The following is a 21,909-nucleotide window of genomic DNA, read 5'->3' on the forward strand; positions in this document are numbered from 1 at the left end:
GCTGAGAGCATGGGCACTTCACTCATCTTCCGTAGTGCTAGCAAAAGAGCTTTTATTTATTCAGTCTGGCTCATGCTCACGTTAGCAGAAGAACTGTGCTCATGCTGAGTAAAGGGCAGTCTGTGCTGTGGGAGTGCATCCCTACAAGCCCTCTGAAGGACATACTGCACCCTGGTGTAGGAGACTTGAGCTTTTCGATACAAGAAAGCTAGAAGGCGATGTTGTCTGATCTTTTTCATCTTTGAGAACCTGCCTTATCTTCTCAGCGTGTCTAGCTTGTGAGCCATCCCTCCACCAAACCCTCTTTGGTTGCATTCCCTCCCTCCTCTCCTGTGCTCTGCAGGGTTACATTGGGCCTGGCAAGGAGCAAGTGCTGAAAGTCTATTACCTGCCAGGAGTGCCTGGAGTCTTCTGCAGGACTTTCCAGATCCAAGTGGGTCACCTGGAACCAGAAGAAATCTCACTGAAAGGAGAGGGGAGCTTTCCCAGAATCTACTTGGACCTGCCCAGGAACATCAAAGGTGAGCACTGCCTGTCTGCTCCCCAGGAAGGTCCCCTGGTTTTTCCCCCATGTCATATGCCCATAGAGCAGTTCACACCCACCTCCACCAAGCCTGCAGGTTTCAGGGCTGTCAGACTGACACTCAACCCTCTGGTTGCTTCCTGAGTCTCTAGCAGATGACCCCATATGGGTTTTGTCCCAGGAACCATCCTGCAGAGCTTGCCAGCACATCTGTTGGAGGCCTGGAAAGATGATGGCTAGACAGAAAAGCTTGGGAAAGCTGTAGTGCAGGCTGGCAGGGATCTTGGCAGGGTTGGATTTGCATCACATTGCAGAGGATGAGATGCTTCTATGTGGGGAGGAAGATGGGTGGGAGTGAACATCAGGATTCAGAGAGGAGCAGCAACATCCACTTTCCATAGATTGCTCAAGGAGTTTGTTTCTGGGAGAGGCCAATGCCAGGGGAGTGGGACTTCCCAGCTTGAATGGGAATGGCACTGCACCCATGCTTCTATTTGTGCATGTTTTCTTCCTTCAGGGAATGAAAAATATGAGAAGATCCTCAAAGAGGCAAAAGAAAACATGGAAGAAGACAGCCAGAGAGATGAAGGAGTTGTTCTGGGGGAGGCTGCAGCTGCAGAGCCACCCACGGATGACTTGGACACTATGGTGAGAACAGCTACTGTCCCGTGTGGCACATGCCACCCTCCCCCTGTGTCACTTGAGCCCTTTGCACCCCACAGCAGGCTTCCTAGTGCCCTGCTGGCACTTGGGACCTCCCTGTCCATACCTGGCCATGATAATGTGTCAGCTCAGCGTTGACCCAGGGGCTGCCTACCTCTGGTAGTTGTCCCTCCAGAGATGCACCAGCTTTCTGACAACCCCAGGGAGAGATCCTGAAGGCCATGCTCAAGTGATTGAATTTATGGTTCTTTGAAGGAGATGCAGGTCATTGCTGGGGTGTTTGTTGCTCACAGCCCAAGCCCTCCCAGGTTTAGCAGCAGCCTGACTGTGCCCTGGGACCGTGCTGGCAGTGGTCATTTCTAAGAGGCACCAACTTTATCGTGGTTCCCTTTTGGAGAGAGCTTTTATCCAAGCCGCTTTGGCAGTGGCTGGGGGCAGGCAAATACTTAGAGCACTGGAAGGTTCCTGGCTTGTCTATCTGTTTGTCCAGCCATATCAGCTTTTATAACAGCGACTGGGCAGGCGAAGATGCTGGAGTTCATCTCCCTTCAAATAAGGTCCTGGCTAAGACAACAGGAGTTATCACAGACACTGAGCAGCGAGGCAGGAGGACCCCATCACCCCTCTCAACAAGAGCAGGGTGGGATCCTCTTTCAGAGGCAAGCCTCGCCCTTGGGAAGGACCTTTGCTAACCAGCCACCATCTTCGCTTTCCTCAGTTCAACACTCGGCTGCAGATGCAGATGGAGCAGATGCTGATAGAGGAACACGCCCTGGAGCAGCAGAAAGCTCTCGCCTCCAGTCCCCCAGAGGACACTGCCTTTGACCAGCGTGCTCGTCGGAGGCTTCTCAAGTTAGTGGGGACTCCCGTACCCTATCTCCAGGCACCCCAAGGGTAGCACCCAGCGGTGCACCCATGCTCCTGAGAGCTCCTCGTGTCTGCAGAGCTGGGAATAGCTGGGGACTTCAGAAGGGGTCTGATCCTGATAGCTTTGACATGCTCCCTGTGAGCGGTTGAGTGTCCTCACCTCCACAGTGCCGCCCTGAGCTTTGGAGGTGCTCAACTCCCCACAGATGATGGGTGCTGTTCTTAAAGCTGAGGGGGTCCGGTGCAGACCACCAAGCCCGTCCAGACAGCATGGATACCATCCCTGCTGACCAGCTCTGAAAGAGGCAACTCAAAGCTGTTGTCTTTTTTCCAACGAACAGATCATGCTAAGCAAAAAGAGCAGGGAGTTGCATAGGTATTAGCTTGAGAAACCCTAAACGGAGTGGCTTGGATGCTGGTGGGACTGCAGGGCTCACCTAGGTAACTTGGTCCTTCCTTTTGCTCCTTCATGATGAGGCATGGGCACCGTAGGCTCTGATTCAGGAAGAAGATGCTCTGCAAAACAGATCATTCATGTGTTTTCCCGAGTGGGATTGCTCTGGAAAAGAACCTTCCCATGAATCTTGTAGGTGTTGATTACTGCATTACTGGTGCTCCTTTGGGGACAGATCTGGTTGCAGAGCAGTGCAAACTAATTTTATGTTAAGGTCCCATTGGTAGCTAATAAAACCTAGGACCTACACTCCCTGTGATTTACCGAAGACTTATTACCAGGTAGGTGGTCAGACCTTGGGTTTCACTGGCTAGAATTGAGTTTTTACAGCAGCGAATACAGAAATATCCACTTTATTCACATCTTCCATCCACTTGGAAACGTAGCCAGGCTGTGGTTTAAGGACTCTCCTTACTCCTCCTTTCAGAGCTGAGCTGCCTGAATATGTCCTGGACTTTGGCTACGTCATTCTCGGTAACATCCACACACACATCGTGAAGATCACCAATACTGGGCGGTTCCCTGTGTCCTTCCACACCGATGGACGGGTCCTGTGTGACACAGGTAACCAGTGCTGGAGAGACTTCACATGGGCTTGAAGGAGCTGTCTCTGACAGATTATCTTAAGCCACTGGACATGGGGAGTTTTTCTGAGTGCTTGTTTGTATAGCTTTTTCCTCCTTAGTACACCCTGCTCGGTGCTTTAGAGCCTGAGTTCTCCTGGCCAGCAGTGCCCAGAGACCTGGCCTGCCTGTGACTGCCCTGACACTTCACTGCAGGGGCTAGATGGGCTGATCACCTTGGTCACCTCTCAGCATCTTCTGCTTTTGGGTACCATGAGCATTATCGGAGTTTCTTTGTGCACCCTGTGGGCTTGTGTTGCAAACAGATGGACCCTCTGGTTTGGAGGTGCTTTGTTTAGCTTCTGTTCAGCCTTTATTGAGAAAACAGCCTGTGAGGTCCTCTGTTGTATCAAAATAGGCTTCCAAAACAGGCCTTGAGGTAAGGCTGCAGTGCCATCAAACGGTGACTTGCTGTGTCTAAGGAGGGATCAGGTGTCTCCTCTAAGTTGTTTTCCAGGAAACAGCACAGCTTGGGGGAATCATAGTGGGAAATTCTTCTTTGGAGAGGCCTGTGCATCCTTCCCTGGGATGCCTAATGAAGTAATTGCTGGAGCTCCTCAGCTGACCTGTTTCCTTTTTACCATATGGGTCTTGGATTCTGGCAGTGAAAACTTTCTCCTTGTGTGGTGACAAGGGAGAAAGAGTGGCAGGCTTCTCTGGAGATGCAAAGGGGTCCTTCACAGAGCTGCCAGCCAGGGCACCGCTATGGCCTTAACATGCTTGTGACACATCTCATGTCATTTGAGTGTCTCAGCTGCTTTATTTTCATCTGTGCAAGGTTTCAGCATGGAGCTGGACCGCGTGAAGCACCTGCCCTACTGTGAGACAGAGACGTTCGAAGTGCGCTTTGACCCACAAAGTGCCAACCTGCCGCTGGGAGAGGTGGATGTGCTTCTGCCCATCAAGGTACCTCATGGTCCTTCACCTCCCTGTTGCCCACACCACCTTTTGGGGCAGGTGGCAGGTTGGGGACAGCAGCAGATGTCACTTGGGCTCTCAGCTGAATGCTCTGTCCTTCATTAGGTAGCAGGAGGCCCCACGTTTCACATCCGCCTCCGTGCCAACGTGACTGTGCCGTCCCTCTGCCTCTCCAGGGACAGACTGGAGTTCTCTGCAGTCCAGTGTGGGCAGTGCCAGGAGGAAACTGTCCAGCTCCACAATCAGCTCCAGGTCCCCTGTAAATGGTTCATCACCATGAATGAGCCTGTTAAGAAGGTAAAGCACAGACAACGTGTAACACGTGACTTCTTGTTTGGGTTTTCTTTGCCCCTCTTTCCTTTTCTGGCCCTATGGCTGCCTGAGCACTTGGGCTACAGCTCGTGTGAGGAAGCTTTTGAGGGTACAAAGCAAGGCTGCTTCACCTGAACCTGTTCACTAGCTGATGCTTCACTTCTCTGCCATCTTCACGCCATTCCTCCTCCTCCGAGAACAGTGCCTCCCCATCTGCCTGCCCTGCCTATATGTCTTCCCTTCAGTTCCAGGCCAGTGGTGGCCACGGCTGGTTTGGATGTGGGTGCTCTCAGCACTGTGACAGTATTGCAGAGCACTGCAGGAACCGAGGGTCTGTCCTCACAGACCAAGGAGACCTCACAAGATTGGTTTCTGTGCTCAGGTGGACAAACATTTGCCAGCGCGCATGCGTCGGAAGTTGCTTCAGGAGTTGAAAGCCAAGCCCTGTGTCTTTGAGGCACTGCCCTCGGCTGGAGTCCTCGCTCCAGGACAGCGATGCAATGTGCGAGTCAGGTTTTCACCCATGGAAGAGGTGAGATTGGCAGGTGTCATACCCAGGAGGTCTGGCAGGGCAGTGTGGTAATGAGAGCCCAGTGCAGGGAGCAGGAGATGAGGTCTACCTCCACATGGAGCTTTCTGCAAGCCCTGTACCTGCTGTGCCTCAGTTTCCCCTGCAGCACACTCTTCTGAGAGGTGCTTTGAAATCCCAGTGGGGAGCTTGCATGGAGAGCATCAGGGCACTGTGGTGTGGCTCCATCACGGCACGTAGAGGGAAATCTGCCTGTTTCCCCTCGTCTTTCCCCCTGTGTGGGCGTATTTGCAGGCTGCAACACCCTTGTGCAGAGCAGCTGTCACGCTCACAGGGGATAACCCTGGAAGGGCTGGTCTAGGCTAATCCTGCTGCTGTTACCAGCAGACAAAACAGCCACCAGACACCTTCCTGGGCACGGCAGGGACGGTCACCTGTAATGGTGTGCTGCCGGCGGTCCCTGTGGCTCTGGCCCAGCCTGCCTGCACGTTCCCAGCAGTTCAGGAGTCAGCATAAACAACGGAGCATTCCCAAAGGCATGTGGCCACCGTGGCTTGGAAACTGGCAGTGTGTAACTGTACGGACACAAGTGCTTCCATGCCTAGGAACGGTCCCAGGGATATTTTAATTGCTAGTAGAGATGTAACTGTCTAGTCTCTGGCTTTGACCAGAGCCAAGCACTGAGCGGAGAGGGAGACCCTTATTTCTAATCAGTGAGAGCTCATCTGCCTCTTTCATATAGCTGATGTTTGCCTGACACAACAGTGGCAGGACTGTGTCTGGGCAACATAACCCTGAAGAAGGAGGTGAAGCAGCCCCTGAGTCCTGTGGGAGCTGAGTCCACCCATGAGGACCTTTCTTATGAGCTCCCTCATGACTTGGTGAAAACATTTGCTAGTCCATTTTAGATCCATTGGATACCCAAATATCCAGTTATGCTTCACACCAGGATTCATCCCAGTTACTCAGAGCCAGCATGCATGTGCTGTAGCCCCTTCTATAAGTTAATATCTGTTTTCCATTCACCTTAGAGGTACTGGTAACATCCCTGACCTTGGGGCAAGGGTTGAATTTGAGGCCTTGTCACCTGGGACTTCATGGAGGAGCTTTCTGCACTTCTCTCTTTTTAGAAGTCCTACAGAAATGAGCTGAAGATTAACATTTGCCAGAGCAGCCAGCACCTCCAACTGCAGGTCTTGGGGCATGGGCTGGAGCCACAGCTGGAGTTCAACCCCTCAGTGCTCGCGCTGGGACCATTGCTGCCATACAGCCGTGGGGTGGAGGGGACAGTGGTGGTGAAGAACCCATGCGAGTTCCCCATCGAGTTTTACTCACTGGAGTTTGACCAGCAGTACCTTGCTGAAGAGCAGGTGAGAGGGAAGGTCTAGTCCATGCTCCCGTAGCTTCACAGTGCTCCAGCGTTTCCAGGCATGTGCCAGGGAGATGGAGGCAGTCCCCAGGGCAAAGCCTGGTGGCATGTCAGGGTTAGCCAGCTCTGCTGGCAGGCTGTGGAGGGGCTTGGATAGTCTGTGTTGTTGGGAGGAAGGAAAGAGAGAGAAGATACGTTGGCTGGGGAGTCTGTTCATGTGATGGAGGTCAAGAAACGCATCCTGTATATGGCTTCTCTTCCCTATGTGCACAGATCCTACGGATGCTAAAGGACTACGATTGCCACAATACCTTGTTGCTGCCTCCACGTGCCCCGGGTGAGAAGCTGCCCCCAGAGGTGCTGGAGTACTGTCAGGAGCAGAGAAGGCTGCAGGATGAGCAGGCAAAGTCCAAGACTGGGGAATCAGCAGGCCAGGACAACGGTGAGGGTTTGGCATTGGCTGTCGTGAGCGTGGACACAGGAGGGAGTCCAGCCCACCTACCCTGAACTCTCCATGACCTCATTCTCCATGAAAAGCCCATGCTTTTAGTAGGCACCCATTCCCCAGCTTGGTGGAAGAATTCCAGGGTGAAAACCTGTGGCTTGTAAACACGCATCCTCCAGCAGCCCTGAGTGCAGCCAAAGCAAGCTCCTATCTGCCTGCCACGGACCGGGGAAATAATCAGGATATCCCCTTGTGTCCCTCAACCACAAAGAGTAAGACTGGATGAGTTCTTCAGCCAGTAGAACTAGGTCTAATATCACTACCTATTTTATGTTTGCTATTTCCCAGCAACAAAAGCATAAGCTCAAAATTCCCCTGAGGGCAGAGACAGCCTAGACAGGCTTCTCAGTGCCTTGGGAGTTTCCGTCCTTGGGAAATTTTCCGTCTTTTGCATGTGGCCAGGCAAAGTGGCAAATGGCAAAGAGCAGATTGCCTGGCCATGTTCACCCTCTTCTTCCCTCCCCCTGTCCTTCCTCCTCAGCAAACTTTGAAGATGTCCAGTCTCTGTCAGATCAAGGAGGAAAGCACTCTGCTGGGATTGTTCACACCACCTCATCCTATAGCTCAATCGTTCCCTCCTCCATTTTTGATGAAAGCCAGTCCAACAAGGTGGACTCTAAATCTGAATGTGGAGAAGAGGAGGAGGAAAGTGCTGAGAAAAGACACGGGATGGGTAATAACCCTAAGCTCTTCACCTGTTTTATGTCTGTTGTGGCAAAAGGGCCTCAGTGGAGACCCATCACTTCACTGTAGCCAGGTGCCATCTTCGCTCCTGTGGACCCTGAATCCACTCTTGGATATGAAGTCTGTAGGATCCTGAGAAGGGTCTGGGGCAGGGACAAGTGAGAGGCCAGGGAGGTTTTCCCCAGCTTTGCCAAATGAGCACCTTTGCTCTCAGGAGCTGCTGGGATCAGGATGGTGGTGTTCCCTTTCCTAGGCAGGGCAGTGTGCTCTCTGTCCTATGTGACATTGCAAGCCAAGATGGCTTTCAGTGACCTTCTAAGGGCAAAGGTGGGAGCTCTTTGTAAATGCTGTTATGGTGAATTCAGAGCCCAGCAGATCTCCTGGTGTAATATTCCTAAAGCATCCAGCTTTTGGATAATCACTTGGCCCCCAAATGGAGCCTCTCCCTTGGGACTGTGTAAAATGCCCAGTTCTGCATGTCCCTGACTTACTCAGCAGGACCGAGGACCATGTTGACAGTTCATGGAAGGAGACTTGGCCCAGTCCTTTTAGGTATTGCTGGACGCTCGTTCTTTCCTCTTTCTGCCACCCCATTTACTGTAATCTGAGCAGGAACCTTTACCAGTGTCTAGGGCAGATCCTGATCTGCACAAGCCTGAAGGAAGGGCATGGGGAGACCCCAGGCATGACATTGCTTTCAGCAGAGTCTCATCTCCCAGGATCTGAGGGGATGGGGAGGATGACCAGGATCACAGATAGGCAGGAGGCCGACTTTTATATCCTGTTCTGCACAGCAGAGCATCGGCAAAGCACCAGCAGCAGCAAGGAGGCTGCAGGAGAACTGGACGACAGCCCTGTCTATAGAGCCATCGCCCGCCACCTTGGCATCGATATCTCTGCAGAAGGACATGCAGCCCGAAATCGCAGAGGGATTGTCATCATCGTCCATGGGGCACCCCTGACAGGTACATGAGCCGCAGTCCTTGGCTGCAAAGAGGCAGGGAAAGCAGAAGAGAGATATCCTGGTGGACCATGGTGCTTTGTTGATCAGTTGAAGCGAAGCAAGGGAAGCTACAGCTCTGCCGGTACATGAAACAGTCCCAGGCCTTCACCTAGCTGGTGCAAGTGGCGTGGCTGATCTTGTATCCATACAGCTAGGCTCTCATTCTCCCAAACAGAGTGGCCATGTCCCCGTTGCCTCATGGGACCACATTGCCTCTTGTCCATGTTGCCTTGTGGGAGCAGTCCCTATCCCATACTGACCCCCAGACCGTGCCCAGCCATTGCCTGAGACAGCACTGACCAGCACAAGCTAGCAAACAGTCTGAATGGTGGTGGGACAGGGCTCAAAATCCTGGCCCAGGGTTGAGGTCACTACAGGGGCTGAAGTCCTCAGCTGAACACGAGGTGGAGATGATCCACCTGGCTCTAGAGGACAATGCTTCTAACCATGCTCAAGCTCCCCCTTCGTGCTTTTCCCTAAAGCAGCACTTTGCTTTCCGACTGTCCTTGAAATTTTGAAATCCTGTTTGGGGGCTTTCCAGACCCTGTCCCTGAAAATGCCTCATGTGCAAGTGTCACCAAGCAGTCTTTCTCCCTCTCAAGGCAAGACGTCGGCAGCGGTCGCCCTGTCCAAACACTACGGTGCTGCCTGCTTGTCCATTGATGCCATGGTGACAGAAGCCATCTCGGACAGGAGCAGCTCAGCAGGGCTCCGCGCCCGGGAACTGTGCATCAGGGCTGCCATCGAGCAGAGCCACAAGGAGACAGAGGATGCTGGTAAGGAGAAATGCTGAACCCAGAGCTGCGCTTCAGAAGCCCACCGTGACCATCCACTTCTGCTTGCTCCAGAGAAGTTTGACAGCCCTCGGGCATGTAGAAATGCAAAGCCATTTCATAAAGCATCTCTGGTTATTAAAAAAAAATAAAATATCTCTTTTAAGGGCTCAGACAGGGGCACTTCTACTGCCCCTGGGCTTCTCGGCACATTTTCCTTTTCCTAGGAGCAGTGAAGAACACCTGTAATCTTTCTCAGAGCTTTATGTGTTTCCTCAAAGCTGAATCCAGCTTGCTCCTCATGGCCATTAGGCAGAACTGCTGCCCATTTTAACAAGGAAAAAGCCCTCTGAAGTGGCTCATTAAGCACTAGAAGACTGACTTTGAGTGTGGCTTCACAAACATGAGAGGAAGGGAAGAATAACCTCCCAGGGGAGTTTCAGATGAGAGACATGCTGCAGATGAGCTCTTTTCTCCAGAGATTTTCCTATACACGCTGTCAGGTCATGCAGCTCGTGCATGTTGTTCTGTTCTCCACCTGAGACCGGAGACTTTTAGGAAACTTTATTGGGCAGCTGGTGCCCTGAGCTCTGCAGGGTGAGGCCAGACCCTGGCTCTGGTGGGGAAGTTTTGCATCACTCAGCTTTGAACGTGGTTGGGTTGGGGGCTGGTGGAGGGAAGAGGGGCCTGGGTCCCAGGTGGGGTTATCCCATGTGGAGGCTTTAGCTCCAGTGGAGATAGGTGATGCAGCTGGGGCAGGGCTGTGTGTTACAGTCTCCATGTGAGAAGGCAAAATGGGTGCAAGGTATGGAAACGATGGTCCTGGAGGACACATCTTTGGCTTGATCCATAGGGGAGCTACTATGCAAACAGTATTATCTGCGTGCACATTTGTTAGGAGGGACACAGGGCTGTGCATTAAAAACTCTCTGGCTTTAAAATCCAGTATCAGATGGCGTGCTTTATCATGCTAATAAGAGAAGCAGGGAAGGAGCTGCTTCTGGAGAGCAGTGCTGCTAGTGCCCGGCAGGCTGGGGGACGAGTGCTGTGTCCCTACCAGGGCGCAGGGCTGTACCTATTAGGCTGGAAGGTGCCTGCTTGCTCCCCACAGTGCCCATCGCCAGCCCTGCTGAGCCATCTGTCCCCTCCACAGGTCAAAACGCAGATGTCTCCCTCAGCCTGCAGTTCAGTGCCGAGGCCAAGTGCAGCCCAGATGTGAGCCAGTCCAGCTCTGGGGACAAAGTCAGCCTGCAGTCCATCAGTTCCCGAGGCCGAGCGAGCGCCGCAGTGGGCAAGAGGAAGACAGATGGCCGTGCATCCCAATCCCAGAAACAGCATCTGACAGGCTCCCAGGTGAAGCATGATCTGCACTGGTTAAATGCTTGGGACCTTTCTGTTGCCTTTGAGAAGTGAAGGGGCTGCTTACAGTGGTGGCTCCGTGTCACCCGCAGCCTGGTGCAGAGAGCCGGCTGGGCGTGACTCGGGGTGGGAACAAAACCCAGTGCTCTGGCAGAACTACTGGGTCTTAATGGTTTGTTGGCAAAGTGCAGTCCTGGCTAACGTGGCTGCAGGCAGTGGGCAAAGCTGTGGGATGCTGCACTGGGGGCTTGCAAGCTTGGGTCTCTGCTGGCCAAGGGATGTGCCCAGGAGCTGGAGTTTTGTTCTAGTCTCCCACTAGTGAGAAACCCCAGCTCCAAGTCCAGCTGTTGGAATTGTCTGGGGGTTTCCAATATGGTTTATTTTTCTTGTCGTGTTCAACATTGCAGGGCTCATCCAGTTCTTATCTCCTCTCTCCCCTTCCCTGCGTTCCTGCGCAGCGATGGCTGAGCATCAGTGGCAGCACAGCGGGAGAGCTGGGCTTTATGAGCTGCGTGCTGCCTGAGGACTTGTTGGTGGCCATCCTCTCTGAAAGGCTGCAGGTACGTTTGGTGGGGGCAAATGATATGTTCCTGCTACAGAGAGACAGGCAACGAGGTACGATTTGGAGAGGAGGAGGTCTATATCTGCTGTTGGAGGAGTCCTGGGCTGCGTGCAGGGATCCTCGGGTGAAGCTGCAGGTGCCATAAGTTGGCAGGGCGCAGGGAAACATCAGAGCTTGTCTGAGCTGATGCACTTGGAACAACGATGGCTGGTGTCCTTTGACATTTGGGTTTACTGGCTAGCTGAGAGCCCAATGCATGCGATAGCTGACTTTCTCTTCCTTTTTGACTTGATTCGCAGTTGAGTGACTGCTACCAGGGAGTGGTGTTTGATGGCCTGGAGACCCTCTTTGCATGCAACATTGCATCTGCTCTCCTCTGCCTGCTCAAAGCTGTCAGATATCGGCCTCATATCTATTTTGTGAACCTGTTCCAGGATTATGCTTCTTTGAAAGCCAGGGAGACAGCTGCAAAAGAGCAGGAAGGTAAGACTCTTCATCTTGGTACCTCTCAAATCTTCTCTCTCAAGCCCTCAACCTTATCCATGTGTATCTGTATCACCAGCAGAGCTTGTAAGAAATGTTTTTATTAATCCTTCTACCTTCTGCCTCAGTGTAGCCAGCACTCAGCTCATGGTTGCTTAAAATACAGCAGAGCTGAGGCTATAAGACTTACCGTAGTCTCTAACATTAAAGCTTGGGCACAAATGCAAACTGCTGTGGCTAAATAACTAACCACCGTCCAACTGTCCACAATGCTGGTGCACGTGAGCCAGCCAAGGCATGGGAACTCGCTGACTGGTGATAGTTTGGGGGATTATCTGAATTTTGGAGCAGGGATCTGAGCTCCCCAGTATATCCTGGCAGGATGATAGGCTGGGTTGGGACAGAGTTGTGGATCCTCACAGCTCACCCTGTTAGTTAGCAGTTAGCTCTGCTTGCAGTCACTAATGGTTTCTCCTCTGGTCTGTGCTGAAGGACGGGAGCGGGAAGAAGCTGCCAGGAGGGAGAAAGCACGTCTCTGGGAGATGGATGAGGATGAGTATGATGCCCTCACTGAGGAGCAGAAAACTCAGTTTAATAACAATATACGACAAGTCCAGCGTGAGAGGAAGAAGAGGTCTGTAAGCCTTCCATGGGTAACTCCCCAGGATAGTGTCCCTGAAAGGTTTCCCTGCTCCATAGACCTTGGTTCAGCTCAGAGGGGTTACAGAGCAAAGACCAAAGTGTCTATTACAAGCGGGACAAAGATGGCCAGTTCCACCTCCCTGGTTCCCAACAGAGGAAGGACTTTCCTCTGGTGAGATGAGAACATCATCTCTCCATTTTAGCGGTGAGCCCTCCAGCTTAGATGCTGGCTGCAGGGAGCTGGGAGAAGAAGGGCTGGATAAGCCAAGTAAGTATTGGTGCAGGGATAAGTAGGTGTTAGTGATTTGCAAGCTTGTTTACACTGGGAAATCAAGAGAGGGCTTCAGTGCAGAGAGATGGTGGATCAGTCTTCAGCAGTGTGCTGAAGGTGCCCAGGTGGACCTTATTGGAGAAGTAGCATAATTTAGACCTTATGACAGCAAAGCCTAGATTTGGCTGGCCCTGGAGGTCCCTGCCCACCTTTCCTTAGTTTGGATATTCTCAGCCTCCCCAGGTTGAGAGAAGTCCATGGAGATGGTCTAATGGTTCTACCTGGCCTCAGGGTCAATGAATGAAGTGCAGGACCAGCTGGGATTGCAGCGAGCCCAAACTTCTGGTAGTGACTCTCAGGGATGTTTTCTGTTTGGCTTGCTGAAGGGAGATGGAGCAGCTGGCTCGAGAGCTTGAGGAAAAGCACCAGCGGGAGCTAGAACGCTTGAAGGAGGAAGAAGAGCTGAAGAAGAAGTTGAAGCGGGGGAAGAGAGAGCTTGGAAAAGACAAAGATAATGCTTCAGGGAAGAAAAGCCAGCCTGGAGTCAGGCAGGTGAGTGGTTGTGTTTATAGAGATGAGTAAAAGGCCCGGGGACCTTCCCGCTGAGTTGTGGCATTCCCCAAGAAGCCAGCAGCCACATGCAGTGCTGGGGATGAGTACCTGGCCATGAGTAACATGCAGGGCTGTGCTGGGAAACAGAAGCTGGTGTTGGATCATGCTGCTGCTTCACCAGAGGTGTCTTCCCATGGGTTTGTAGGAGAACTGCTCTTCCAGGATCGTGCTGCCTTTGAGTCATGGCTTCATGCAACTCCATATATTCACTGTGAAGCCCTAGGTAGTTTTAGTCCAGCGTTTCTCCCCACTCTCCATGTGACTTACACCTCTGAGACATGATCCATCTGGGCTGTGGTGTCTTTTCCTACATGTCTGGCAGGAGATATCGCTAGGCCTTAGGTATTCATTAGCAACTAGACTTCCCAAAGAGTCAGCCAGCCACAGGGATGCTCAGCACACCAGAAATGAGCCCAGAGGACTGCACAGAAGTAAGGAGGTGTCCTAAGTTCCCTGTTTGGTTTGGGAAGCTGTTCTGTTTCTCAGCTGGTTTACAGGGCTCCTCATCAGTCTGGCACCAGGGAGTTTGGTTTCAGTTGAGCTAAACTGGGTACCAGCTGCATTCTGAGTTGGGATTTGTAGAGCACCTAGCACAGGTCTCGGCCAAGGCTCGGGGTGCTATTGCAAAGATCATCGCTGTCTTACAGCATTTGAGTCGGTGCTTTGAAATGCTCACTGCTTTTTCCCCCGCTTCTCCTGCTCAGAATATGAACACATCCAACAGCAACACCAATGCATCCATCAGCAACCGGTCAGATGTCACCGAAGGGGTAGACAAGAAGGGATCTGTAAAGGAGCACCCAGACTCTGTTGCAGGTGATAAGGAAGATAAGAAAAAGCAAAGCAAGGTTCCCCTGACGGAAGCCTGCCCGGCGGTGGTTGTGCAACCCACAGACCCAGAACAGGGGGAAGCCAAAAATGAGGTCCTGAGTGACAGCGAGAAGGACTTGGCCCTGAGGTTTAAGATCTACGAGGCATCGCAGAAGGATGTCACACATATTTTGTCATACTGGGACAGGGTTCAGGGTATCCTCCTGTCCCCTCTGAACCAAGAGGAGGTGTGGCACCAAGCAGAAGACCAGCGCCAGCATTTACCCAGCCGCAGGAGCCGGAAGGACCGAGAGAAGGAGCGTCAGGAAAGGCTGGAGAAGGAGCGCGCAGAGAAAGAGCACCTGGAGAAGGAGCAGCTAGAAAAACTGAAGGCTCTTGAGGACTCCAAGTTATCTCAGCTGGAAGGGGAAGGTGCAGAAGAAGGGTCAGCCAGGGGCCAGGATGTTGGAGTGCCCTGCTTGGACATCCAGGTGCTGAGCTCAGATGATGTGACTAGGAAGATCTTGGAGAGCAGCAAGCTGCCATCAGCAGAGCAGGTAAAGCCCTGCGAGGCTCAGATGCTGAGCGTGCCACAGTCTGGGCCCTGGTGCATTGTGTCCTGCCAGGTGACAAGGGCACAGAGCCTTGTCCAGGCCACTGATGATGTTCCACAATGGCTCTGCAGCAGCCATGTGGCTGGGGAGGTTCTCAGCATCCCTTAGATGGGTGGAAAGAGGGAATGCTCTCTGTTCAAGCATCCTGTCTGTTCAGAGAGTTTCCCAGTCTGTAAATCATTAAAAATGGTCCCAGGGCAGGGCAGGTCATGGTCATTGTTTCCTTCAGCTGAGTTGCTCAAGTGAGAGGTTTCTCTCTAGGTCCCACTTGTAGGTCCTGGCACTGCTCTGGAGCCTGCCCACCCCACTGGGCATAAAAAAGCACTGAACTCCATATAAATAAATAAAAAAACAAACCATTGCCAAAAGCTCAGTGCCTTTAAGGAAGGAGTGCGAGGATGAAGGTGATGGGATTATAAACAGGGTTTTTTCTTATGCTTTAGATCCTGGATGGCCTAGGACTGGGTCCCTCAGGGCCTCCCGTTCCCCCTACCACTTTTTACTCTGTGATCCACTACCCGGAGAAGCGGATGGCCCCTGAAGCAGGAGAAGCCCTCAAGCACTTCGTCTTTGTTGTGCCAGAAGGTGCCACTACAGAAGATGAAAAGAAGGATACCGAAAGTCTTGTGGATGCCCCCATTGTGGCCACAGTGAAGGTGCCAGGGCAGGGGCCAGGCTGGATGGGAGCATGGGGGCGGGGGAGGATGGAAAAGGGTCACTGTGGAAGGGCAGTGAAGACATGACAGGGTCCTGTGTCTGCAGGTATCTCTCTTGTCTGTCCAAAAGAGACAGCTCTGCTTGAGACATAGGGTGGTTCTGTAAGACGAGAGAAAGAAAATCACCTAAGGCCTTCAACTTCCCTTGAAGAGAGGGTCCTGGGCAAGGAGAAGGTCCTGGGCAAGGAGAGGTGTCGTAGGCAAAACAAAGTCCAGGAAGACCAACTCCCTGGGCAGATATGAAACCAGTAGATGCTGGTTACTTATTTATTCTCCCTCCTGTTTGTTAACAGACCCACAGCTTGCTTTCCAGGATAGGGATGTCTTAGGACAGGGCTCACCTCTCTCTCTTTCCTCTCTCCCCTTGGTGTGAAGATGTCAGAGCAGCAGGTCACCCCAACCAGGGGCCGGTCGAGGAAGGAGAAAGCTGTGGGCAGCCGGGAGGCTGTGAAGGAGAAGCGGGGCTCTGGCCGGGGCAGGAGACGTCTCCAGGAGCCAGGCACAGGATCATCCCCATGGCCCCCCAGGGTGGACCAAAGTGGCATGGACACGGACCCATTCCCAGGGAGATCCGTCAGGTAAGCTGTGAGGGAGGAGGTGATCCCTCTTCTTCACAGCCATCTCGCCAAACGAGGTCCATCATCCCCAGCTCCTCAGGGACCCTCTGCTGGTGCCTCCATGGGATGGCGAGTCCTTGACCCTCCTCCTTGTCTCATTTGCTTGTTAGCAATGTCTGAAGCCTCTTCTTTAATTGTCAGGCTGAGCAGCTGCCGGTGGATAGTACCTGCCCACGGCGAGGTGGAACTGAAAGTCCACTTCAGCTCCACGGTGGTGGGCCAGTTTGATCAAACGCTGCATTTTGAGGTCCTGGGGACAAACCGTCTGTACCAGCTGCACTGCAGGGGCACCTGCCTGTATCCCACCATCAGCCAGGACCCACGGTAAGGCTGGGGAGCGTCCCACACTGCCTCCCCCTAAACTGAAAGCCAGGGCTGTCCCTTGTACCCTGTGACCTTCTGGCTTGGGCAGAGCGGGCTGCCTGAGCAGCCCAGCATCTTTTCCCATGCTTGGAGCTGGGAACCAGTACTGGTACCTCAGCCACCAATAATGGTTATGGGTTTCTGACCAGGTTTTCTATGCAGAGCATCTCACAGCTCCTCATTCCCCGTTTTCTCTCCCCAGGCTGGTGTTTCCTCACTGGAGGAAGAGCAAGGCAGATGATGACATCATCTTCAAGCAGTATGTCATGAACACAGGTGTATTCCACTTTGGACCGCTGCTGTGTGGGAAGTCAAGAGACTGGTATGTGCTCCCTGCCCCGAGTGAGCATCCTGATGTGCTGCCTGCTCCGAGTGAGATGTTGGGATGGGATCTCCAGGGTCTTGTGCTCTGATGGACATGCTTGGAGACATGCTGTCCCAGTGGCACAATTCAGGGCAGGCCCAGGCAGAGACCTGGCAGATACACAGGGCTGAAGGGCCACAGATGTGTGAACCTGAGCAGATAACAGGCACATGAGTCTTGGAGGAGGTGGGGAGACATAGAGATGATCTTCCTACCCGGTGGCTGCCTTGGTGGCCAGAGCCACATGCTGCTTCCAGCCTGAAGGTGACTTGGGGCAACTTGTGTCCCCCCTCCACATCTCAGCTTCACCACCTATGAAATGAACTTTAAGGTGCTTTTTTAAAGTGCTTTGAGCTCTATGGGTAGTCTGAATGAGCAATTATTCTGCTGATGGTTTTGTAAACCATTCATTAATCTGTAATATTAGTAAGACTTTATGATTTGACCTGCCAGTGTGTGCGCTGGGGGAACCTGCAGAGGAATAAAAATGGGATTTATGTTTTCCTGATCCTCACTGCTGGATAAAGTCTGCCTAAAAAAGTTGTCGTTGTGGCTGCTGGCATATTTCTAACATTGCTCTTTTTTTTTTTTTTTTTTTTAATATTAGAAATTAAGTTCTTGTCTTCCTAGTGGTATTTTGACAACCCAAGGAAATTAAATCAAAAGAGTTTAAAAAACAAAAGAGGATCTTTAGCCAGGCTGATGAATGGTCTCAGGCTTCTGTTTGCTTTATTAACCCTTTAACTCCAAATTCTGTTCCATTCCTGAGAGACGCACATTGGTTAAATTTAGCATTCCTCTTCAGAATTAATCCTTTCTATTTCCCTCCCTGAGGCTTGGAGCTAACCCCTGAAATACAAGGCAATCTCATGACTTTTTGGACAAAGATAAGTTAAACTATTTTTAAAACCTCTTTTCAAAAGCATTTCTTTATACCCTGCAGGGAAGGAAACCCAACAAAGAAGGGGGAAGAACCCACGTGCCTGGCGCACTTTTATTTTTCCAGGCACCTCTGAATTTATATTTTGTAAAACGCTCGCTATTTAAGCGGCCTGTGCATCGTCACGCTTCTGGGATGGAGGCACCAGGTATAGGGGCAGACATCAAAGTAATGCAAGGATGAACACACATATCATGCAATGTGCCCCTGAAAGTGATCGTTTTTCTTAGCCTGCTTGTTAGACCGTGGTCTTCCAGTGCAGCCTCCCACTGCCAGGGCACAGTGCTGTGATAAAGACAACGGTCCTGGGTTCTCCTCTGCAGCCTTTTCCCCTTTTGTGGACAGGTACAAGGCGCTGCACTATCCCAGCAACTGCGAGAAGATAACCATCCTCAATGTCACCCCCTTGGAAGCAGAAGTGCATTTCTTTTTCGAGCGTGATCTCAAAGCGGACACATTCCTTTTAGACCCTCCCAGCATGAGGCTGAAACCTAACGAGAAGCAGGTAGGAGACAAGCAGGTAGGGCAGGTGCCAGTAGAAGTGCCCAGGAGCCATTCCTCCTGCTCACTGAATGCTCTTCTGTATTTCTTTTTGCTGGGCCGGCGGTAGGAGCTGAGCATTTGGGCGTACCCCACTTCATCTGGCCTCGTGGAAGACAACCTCGTCTGCTGCATTCAGGAGAACCCAGAGCCGGTGGTCTTCCGCCTGTGCTGCCAGGGGGTGCAGGTGGAGCTGGGGGTCAGCCCCAAGCAGGTGCATTTCAACAAGCTGCTTCTGCACAGGTCAGTCGTCCCACAGCTGCTCTGCCAGGGACGAAGGCTGTCAGCAAGTTGCCCTTCAGCTTCTCTTGCTGGCTGTGCGACCACTCAGATTGGAGGCTGGGCTAGCATCCCTCTTTGTTCCAGCAACTCCCAGTCTCTTGCTCGCCATTCCTCACTGGCTTTGCTATCCTATAACAGCCACAAGCTCCATAGCCCTCCAGCAATGCTGAGCAATGGGCATTTTGATGTATTTGTACCTTGTCTGCTCGTTCAGAGAACAGTCCGGTTGCTCCTCCATATCTCCCTTCTGTTGGATACACTTCTAACACCAAGCTCTGCCCCAAGGACCTCACCTCTCATGCTTGTGACATAGAGAAAACATTTAAATATGGTTTCATATGCATGGATAGGGCTGCTCCATATGCATGGATAGGGCTGCTCCAAGTTGCATTCAATTGCAAGGCTAGCATGACTGTCGAGCAACTGGTGCTGAGTCTCCTCCTGTCTCTGCAGGAGGGACACCAAGACCCTGGTCCTGCGAAACAGCACCCCACTGCCCGTGGCCTGGAGGCTCAGTGGGCTGGAAAACCTTGGCGAGGACTTCTCCGTGTCGCAAGACAAGGGCACCATTGGTCCCTGCACAGAGTTTGGCGTGCATCTGTATTTCAAGGCCACAAAGGCTCTAAGCATTAAGAAGATGATCCGACTAGAGGTGAGGGGGACAGTGCCCTCCCTGGCAGAGCAAGGCAGAGTGATCAGCCCTGTGCTTTTAGGGATGGAGTCTGTGCTTGAAAGAATACCCTGCAAAGAGGACAAAAGGATGAGCCTTCATGAGATTCCTTTCTACCTGCATTGCCGGGGGGCAAGCCCTTAGCAGCAAGGAACTCTCACTGAAGGATAATGTTTTGGAACCTAAGTGACTACTAGGGTGCTCTTGTAGCTGAGCTTCATGAGGCAAGTACATTGTGAAGTCAGGAAGAGATGTGCCTGATGGACATAAGGGTGCGATGACCCCAACTTCTGCTGCCTCAAACTGGGTTCAACAGAACACGTGGTGCATCCCTGAGCATCCACATCACCCCAGATAACCAGCCGTTGCCTCTGCGGGGCTTACACCTGGGTTATGAGGCTGCGTCCTGAGCCCATATTACAACCACCTTGCTGCTGTGCATGGTTGAATGCTGTTGTTTGATTGTCCAGACTTCAGCGTGCTCCCTGCACCCATCCTGGAGTCCATCTGGAGCTCTTAACGTAGAGCAGCAAGCTGTTGCCCTGGGATTTTGTTCCCCATGGTTTAGGGGCTGAATTTCAGTGAGGATGCTGGGTGATTGAAGAGGAGAGGGTTGATTGTCAATGCCACCTGCTCTGGGACACCTCACACTTCTTGTGGTTGTTTTTACATCACTGTGCCTCCCAGAGTGCTTTAGCAGCAGCATTCGCTGCTGTAGGAGTGGAGAGTTGCGCTGACAGGGTTTCTTACTGCAGCAGAATCCCGCTGGGTCAGCCTGTGAGATGAACAGGTTAGGAAAGCTTGGGAGTCCACAAATGCTTGTCAAGCAGGGGAGGCCGTGGTGGAAGCAGCTGGCAGAGACAAGGACTCTCATGTAGTCTACCAAAAGAATTTAGGAGAATGGTCTAAGCAGTGTTTGTTTCTTGCTGCCTCAGGTTTCAGATGCAGAAAACGTCCTGGGGATTGTTCAGGTTGAAAATATCCAAATCCTTGCGGAGGCCTATGATGTTGCTCTGAGCATCAGCATTTCTAAAGGTCAGTGGATGCCTCCAAAACAAAGTAGTCCGGGTGTATTGCATTGCCTTGGCAGTAGGCAACCAAAGCACTTGGGACAAGATGGGATACCATGCAAGCGTGGCATGGATACATAAAGCACCTATCCTGCAAACTGCGTGGAGTGAAGCGCTGTCAGGGCACAGACAGCCTTGAGTTTCTCACGTCTGAACTTTGAAGTGTGCCACTTCATGTGCAGATTGATCTGGGGGCTTTGAAACAACGTGATGTGAACAAGCAGTTGGAAACTCCTGAAGGCTCAGGAGTGAACCTGAAGGTTCATCACATAAAATTGTTGGATCTGTGTTTGGAAGCAAGGAAATGGAAACCAAGCTCCTTAGCTGCTAAACCCTGCAGATATTCTCTGAGTAAGAAGAGAAAGGGCAGCAAAGTAGCTAGAGAAAACTTACAAGAACAGGCACTTACTGACAAGGGGTTTGTGCCGCCCGAGAACTCCAAATATGTATCTTGTCACTTGGTGTAGTCTGCAGCAGCTCACAAATATTCACCATCTCTTACCTCACTCTGTGCGTTTTCTGCAGGTACAGATGGCAGCGTGGATTTTGGAATCCTTAAGGTCCTGGATGATGCAAAGCAAGTACTGACTCTGAAGAACAAAGGGAAGTACGAGATTGCATACAGGTGGGTCCAGCTGCCTGGTCTGTGAATGCATGGTGCCACCATCTGCCCAGGCCTGCATTCTCCTTCTGCCTATGGCTAGAAGCTGTTCCCATGCTGACTACCTCATGGTCTGGGTAAATACAAAACCTGGGCTCTCCAATCTCAAATATTTTAATAGAGAATCCAGCCACACACCAGCAGTTCTTCACAGCTCAGCAGGAACCAGAAGGAGGACTGTTGAGATTAATTGTCTTCCTTTGAGGGTCAGCTCATTTCTCTTTATGAGAATCTTTAAAGGAGGGAATGAAAAAAATCAGTGTCAAGGTTAGCTTGCAACACTCATGATTGTCTGCACTCTGTGTCAAGATCTGGGATTCCCCAAGCAGAGCTGGACTCTTTTCCCTTTTATTTTTTTTATGGTCTTATGCAAAGTCCTGGCTGTGCTGGTGGCATCTGTACTTTTAACTGCAGAGGTCTTCGTTCCTTCCCTTTCTCCCCAGTTTCAAGCTGGAAACTGCAGATACCAACATACGCGACTTGGCATCCCACTTCACCATCCAGCCACAGAAGGGCATGCTGGCTGTCTCCGAGCGCCCTGTGCAGGTCCAGCTGCTCTTCCACCCCAAGATGGAAATGCATATTGAGGACAAACCCATCCTGCACTGCCAGGTGAGCTGCTGGACCAGGCGGTGTTAGCACACCACGTCTTGGGAGCGTAAACAGGACACGTCTTCTGGAAGGAAGGCTTTAGCTGGGGAATTCTCTCTCGTACATATACAACAAAGTCTTTCAGAAACCATTTGTGATGCTTCCTAAGCGGAGCTGAAAATCTGGCTCTGAAGGAGGCGTTTAAACAGGGAGGGTGGGCTGATGGGGTCAGGGGACAGAGATAGAGGTTGGCCCCTCCTCCGGTTGCAGGTGATTGAGCCCAGCATCTGTGAAGGAGGCGAGACCATTGCCATCATCCCAGTGAGGGTGTCAGCGAAAGCTGTGTTCAGCAAGTACAGCATTTACCCTGCCTCGCTCATCAGCTTTGGTGCCATGATGAACGGCACTAGGAAAACCTGCACCTTCACACTGGAGAACAAAGGCATCCTCGACTTTAAATTCTTCATCTACCGAGCAGACCAGGATGCACCTGTATTGCCAAGGAAAAGGTGAGAGAAG

At 51.9% G+C, this 21,909-nt stretch overlaps 1 protein-coding gene across 1 annotated transcript in view; it reads left to right on the top strand.

Moving 5' to 3' along the window:
- Nucleotides 1-21,909, top strand: part of HYDIN (HYDIN axonemal central pair apparatus protein) — a 158,461-nt gene that overhangs the window by 112,452 nt on the left and 24,100 nt on the right. Inside the window, exons 28-56 of the mRNA XM_087740958.1 lie at nt 344-521; nt 1,041-1,171; nt 1,905-2,038; nt 2,935-3,071; nt 3,909-4,036; nt 4,154-4,345; nt 4,743-4,892; nt 6,020-6,259; nt 6,532-6,700; nt 7,245-7,436; nt 8,242-8,412; nt 9,053-9,226; nt 10,377-10,576; nt 10,990-11,142; nt 11,444-11,627; nt 12,120-12,261; nt 12,927-13,092; nt 13,857-14,519; nt 15,020-15,232; nt 15,668-15,870; nt 16,051-16,233; nt 16,475-16,594; nt 17,922-18,081; nt 18,187-18,359; nt 18,852-19,050; nt 20,004-20,103; nt 20,664-20,763; nt 21,243-21,411; nt 21,661-21,899. Coding sequence (XP_087597084.1) covers nt 344-521; nt 1,041-1,171; nt 1,905-2,038; nt 2,935-3,071; nt 3,909-4,036; nt 4,154-4,345; nt 4,743-4,892; nt 6,020-6,259; nt 6,532-6,700; nt 7,245-7,436; nt 8,242-8,412; nt 9,053-9,226; nt 10,377-10,576; nt 10,990-11,142; nt 11,444-11,627; nt 12,120-12,261; nt 12,927-13,092; nt 13,857-14,519; nt 15,020-15,232; nt 15,668-15,870; nt 16,051-16,233; nt 16,475-16,594; nt 17,922-18,081; nt 18,187-18,359; nt 18,852-19,050; nt 20,004-20,103; nt 20,664-20,763; nt 21,243-21,411; nt 21,661-21,899 — 5,363 coding nt within the window. The remainder of the gene's footprint in view (nt 1-343; nt 522-1,040; nt 1,172-1,904; nt 2,039-2,934; nt 3,072-3,908; nt 4,037-4,153; nt 4,346-4,742; nt 4,893-6,019; nt 6,260-6,531; nt 6,701-7,244; nt 7,437-8,241; nt 8,413-9,052; nt 9,227-10,376; nt 10,577-10,989; nt 11,143-11,443; nt 11,628-12,119; nt 12,262-12,926; nt 13,093-13,856; nt 14,520-15,019; nt 15,233-15,667; nt 15,871-16,050; nt 16,234-16,474; nt 16,595-17,921; nt 18,082-18,186; nt 18,360-18,851; nt 19,051-20,003; nt 20,104-20,663; nt 20,764-21,242; nt 21,412-21,660; nt 21,900-21,909) is intronic.

This window comes from Nipponia nippon, unplaced genomic scaffold (genome assembly GCF_047370975.1).
Source record: "Nipponia nippon isolate SJK-2023a ecotype South Korea unplaced genomic scaffold, ASM4737097v1 scaffold_7, whole genome shotgun sequence".
NCBI classification, from domain to species: domain Eukaryota; kingdom Metazoa; phylum Chordata; class Aves; order Pelecaniformes; family Threskiornithidae; genus Nipponia; species Nipponia nippon.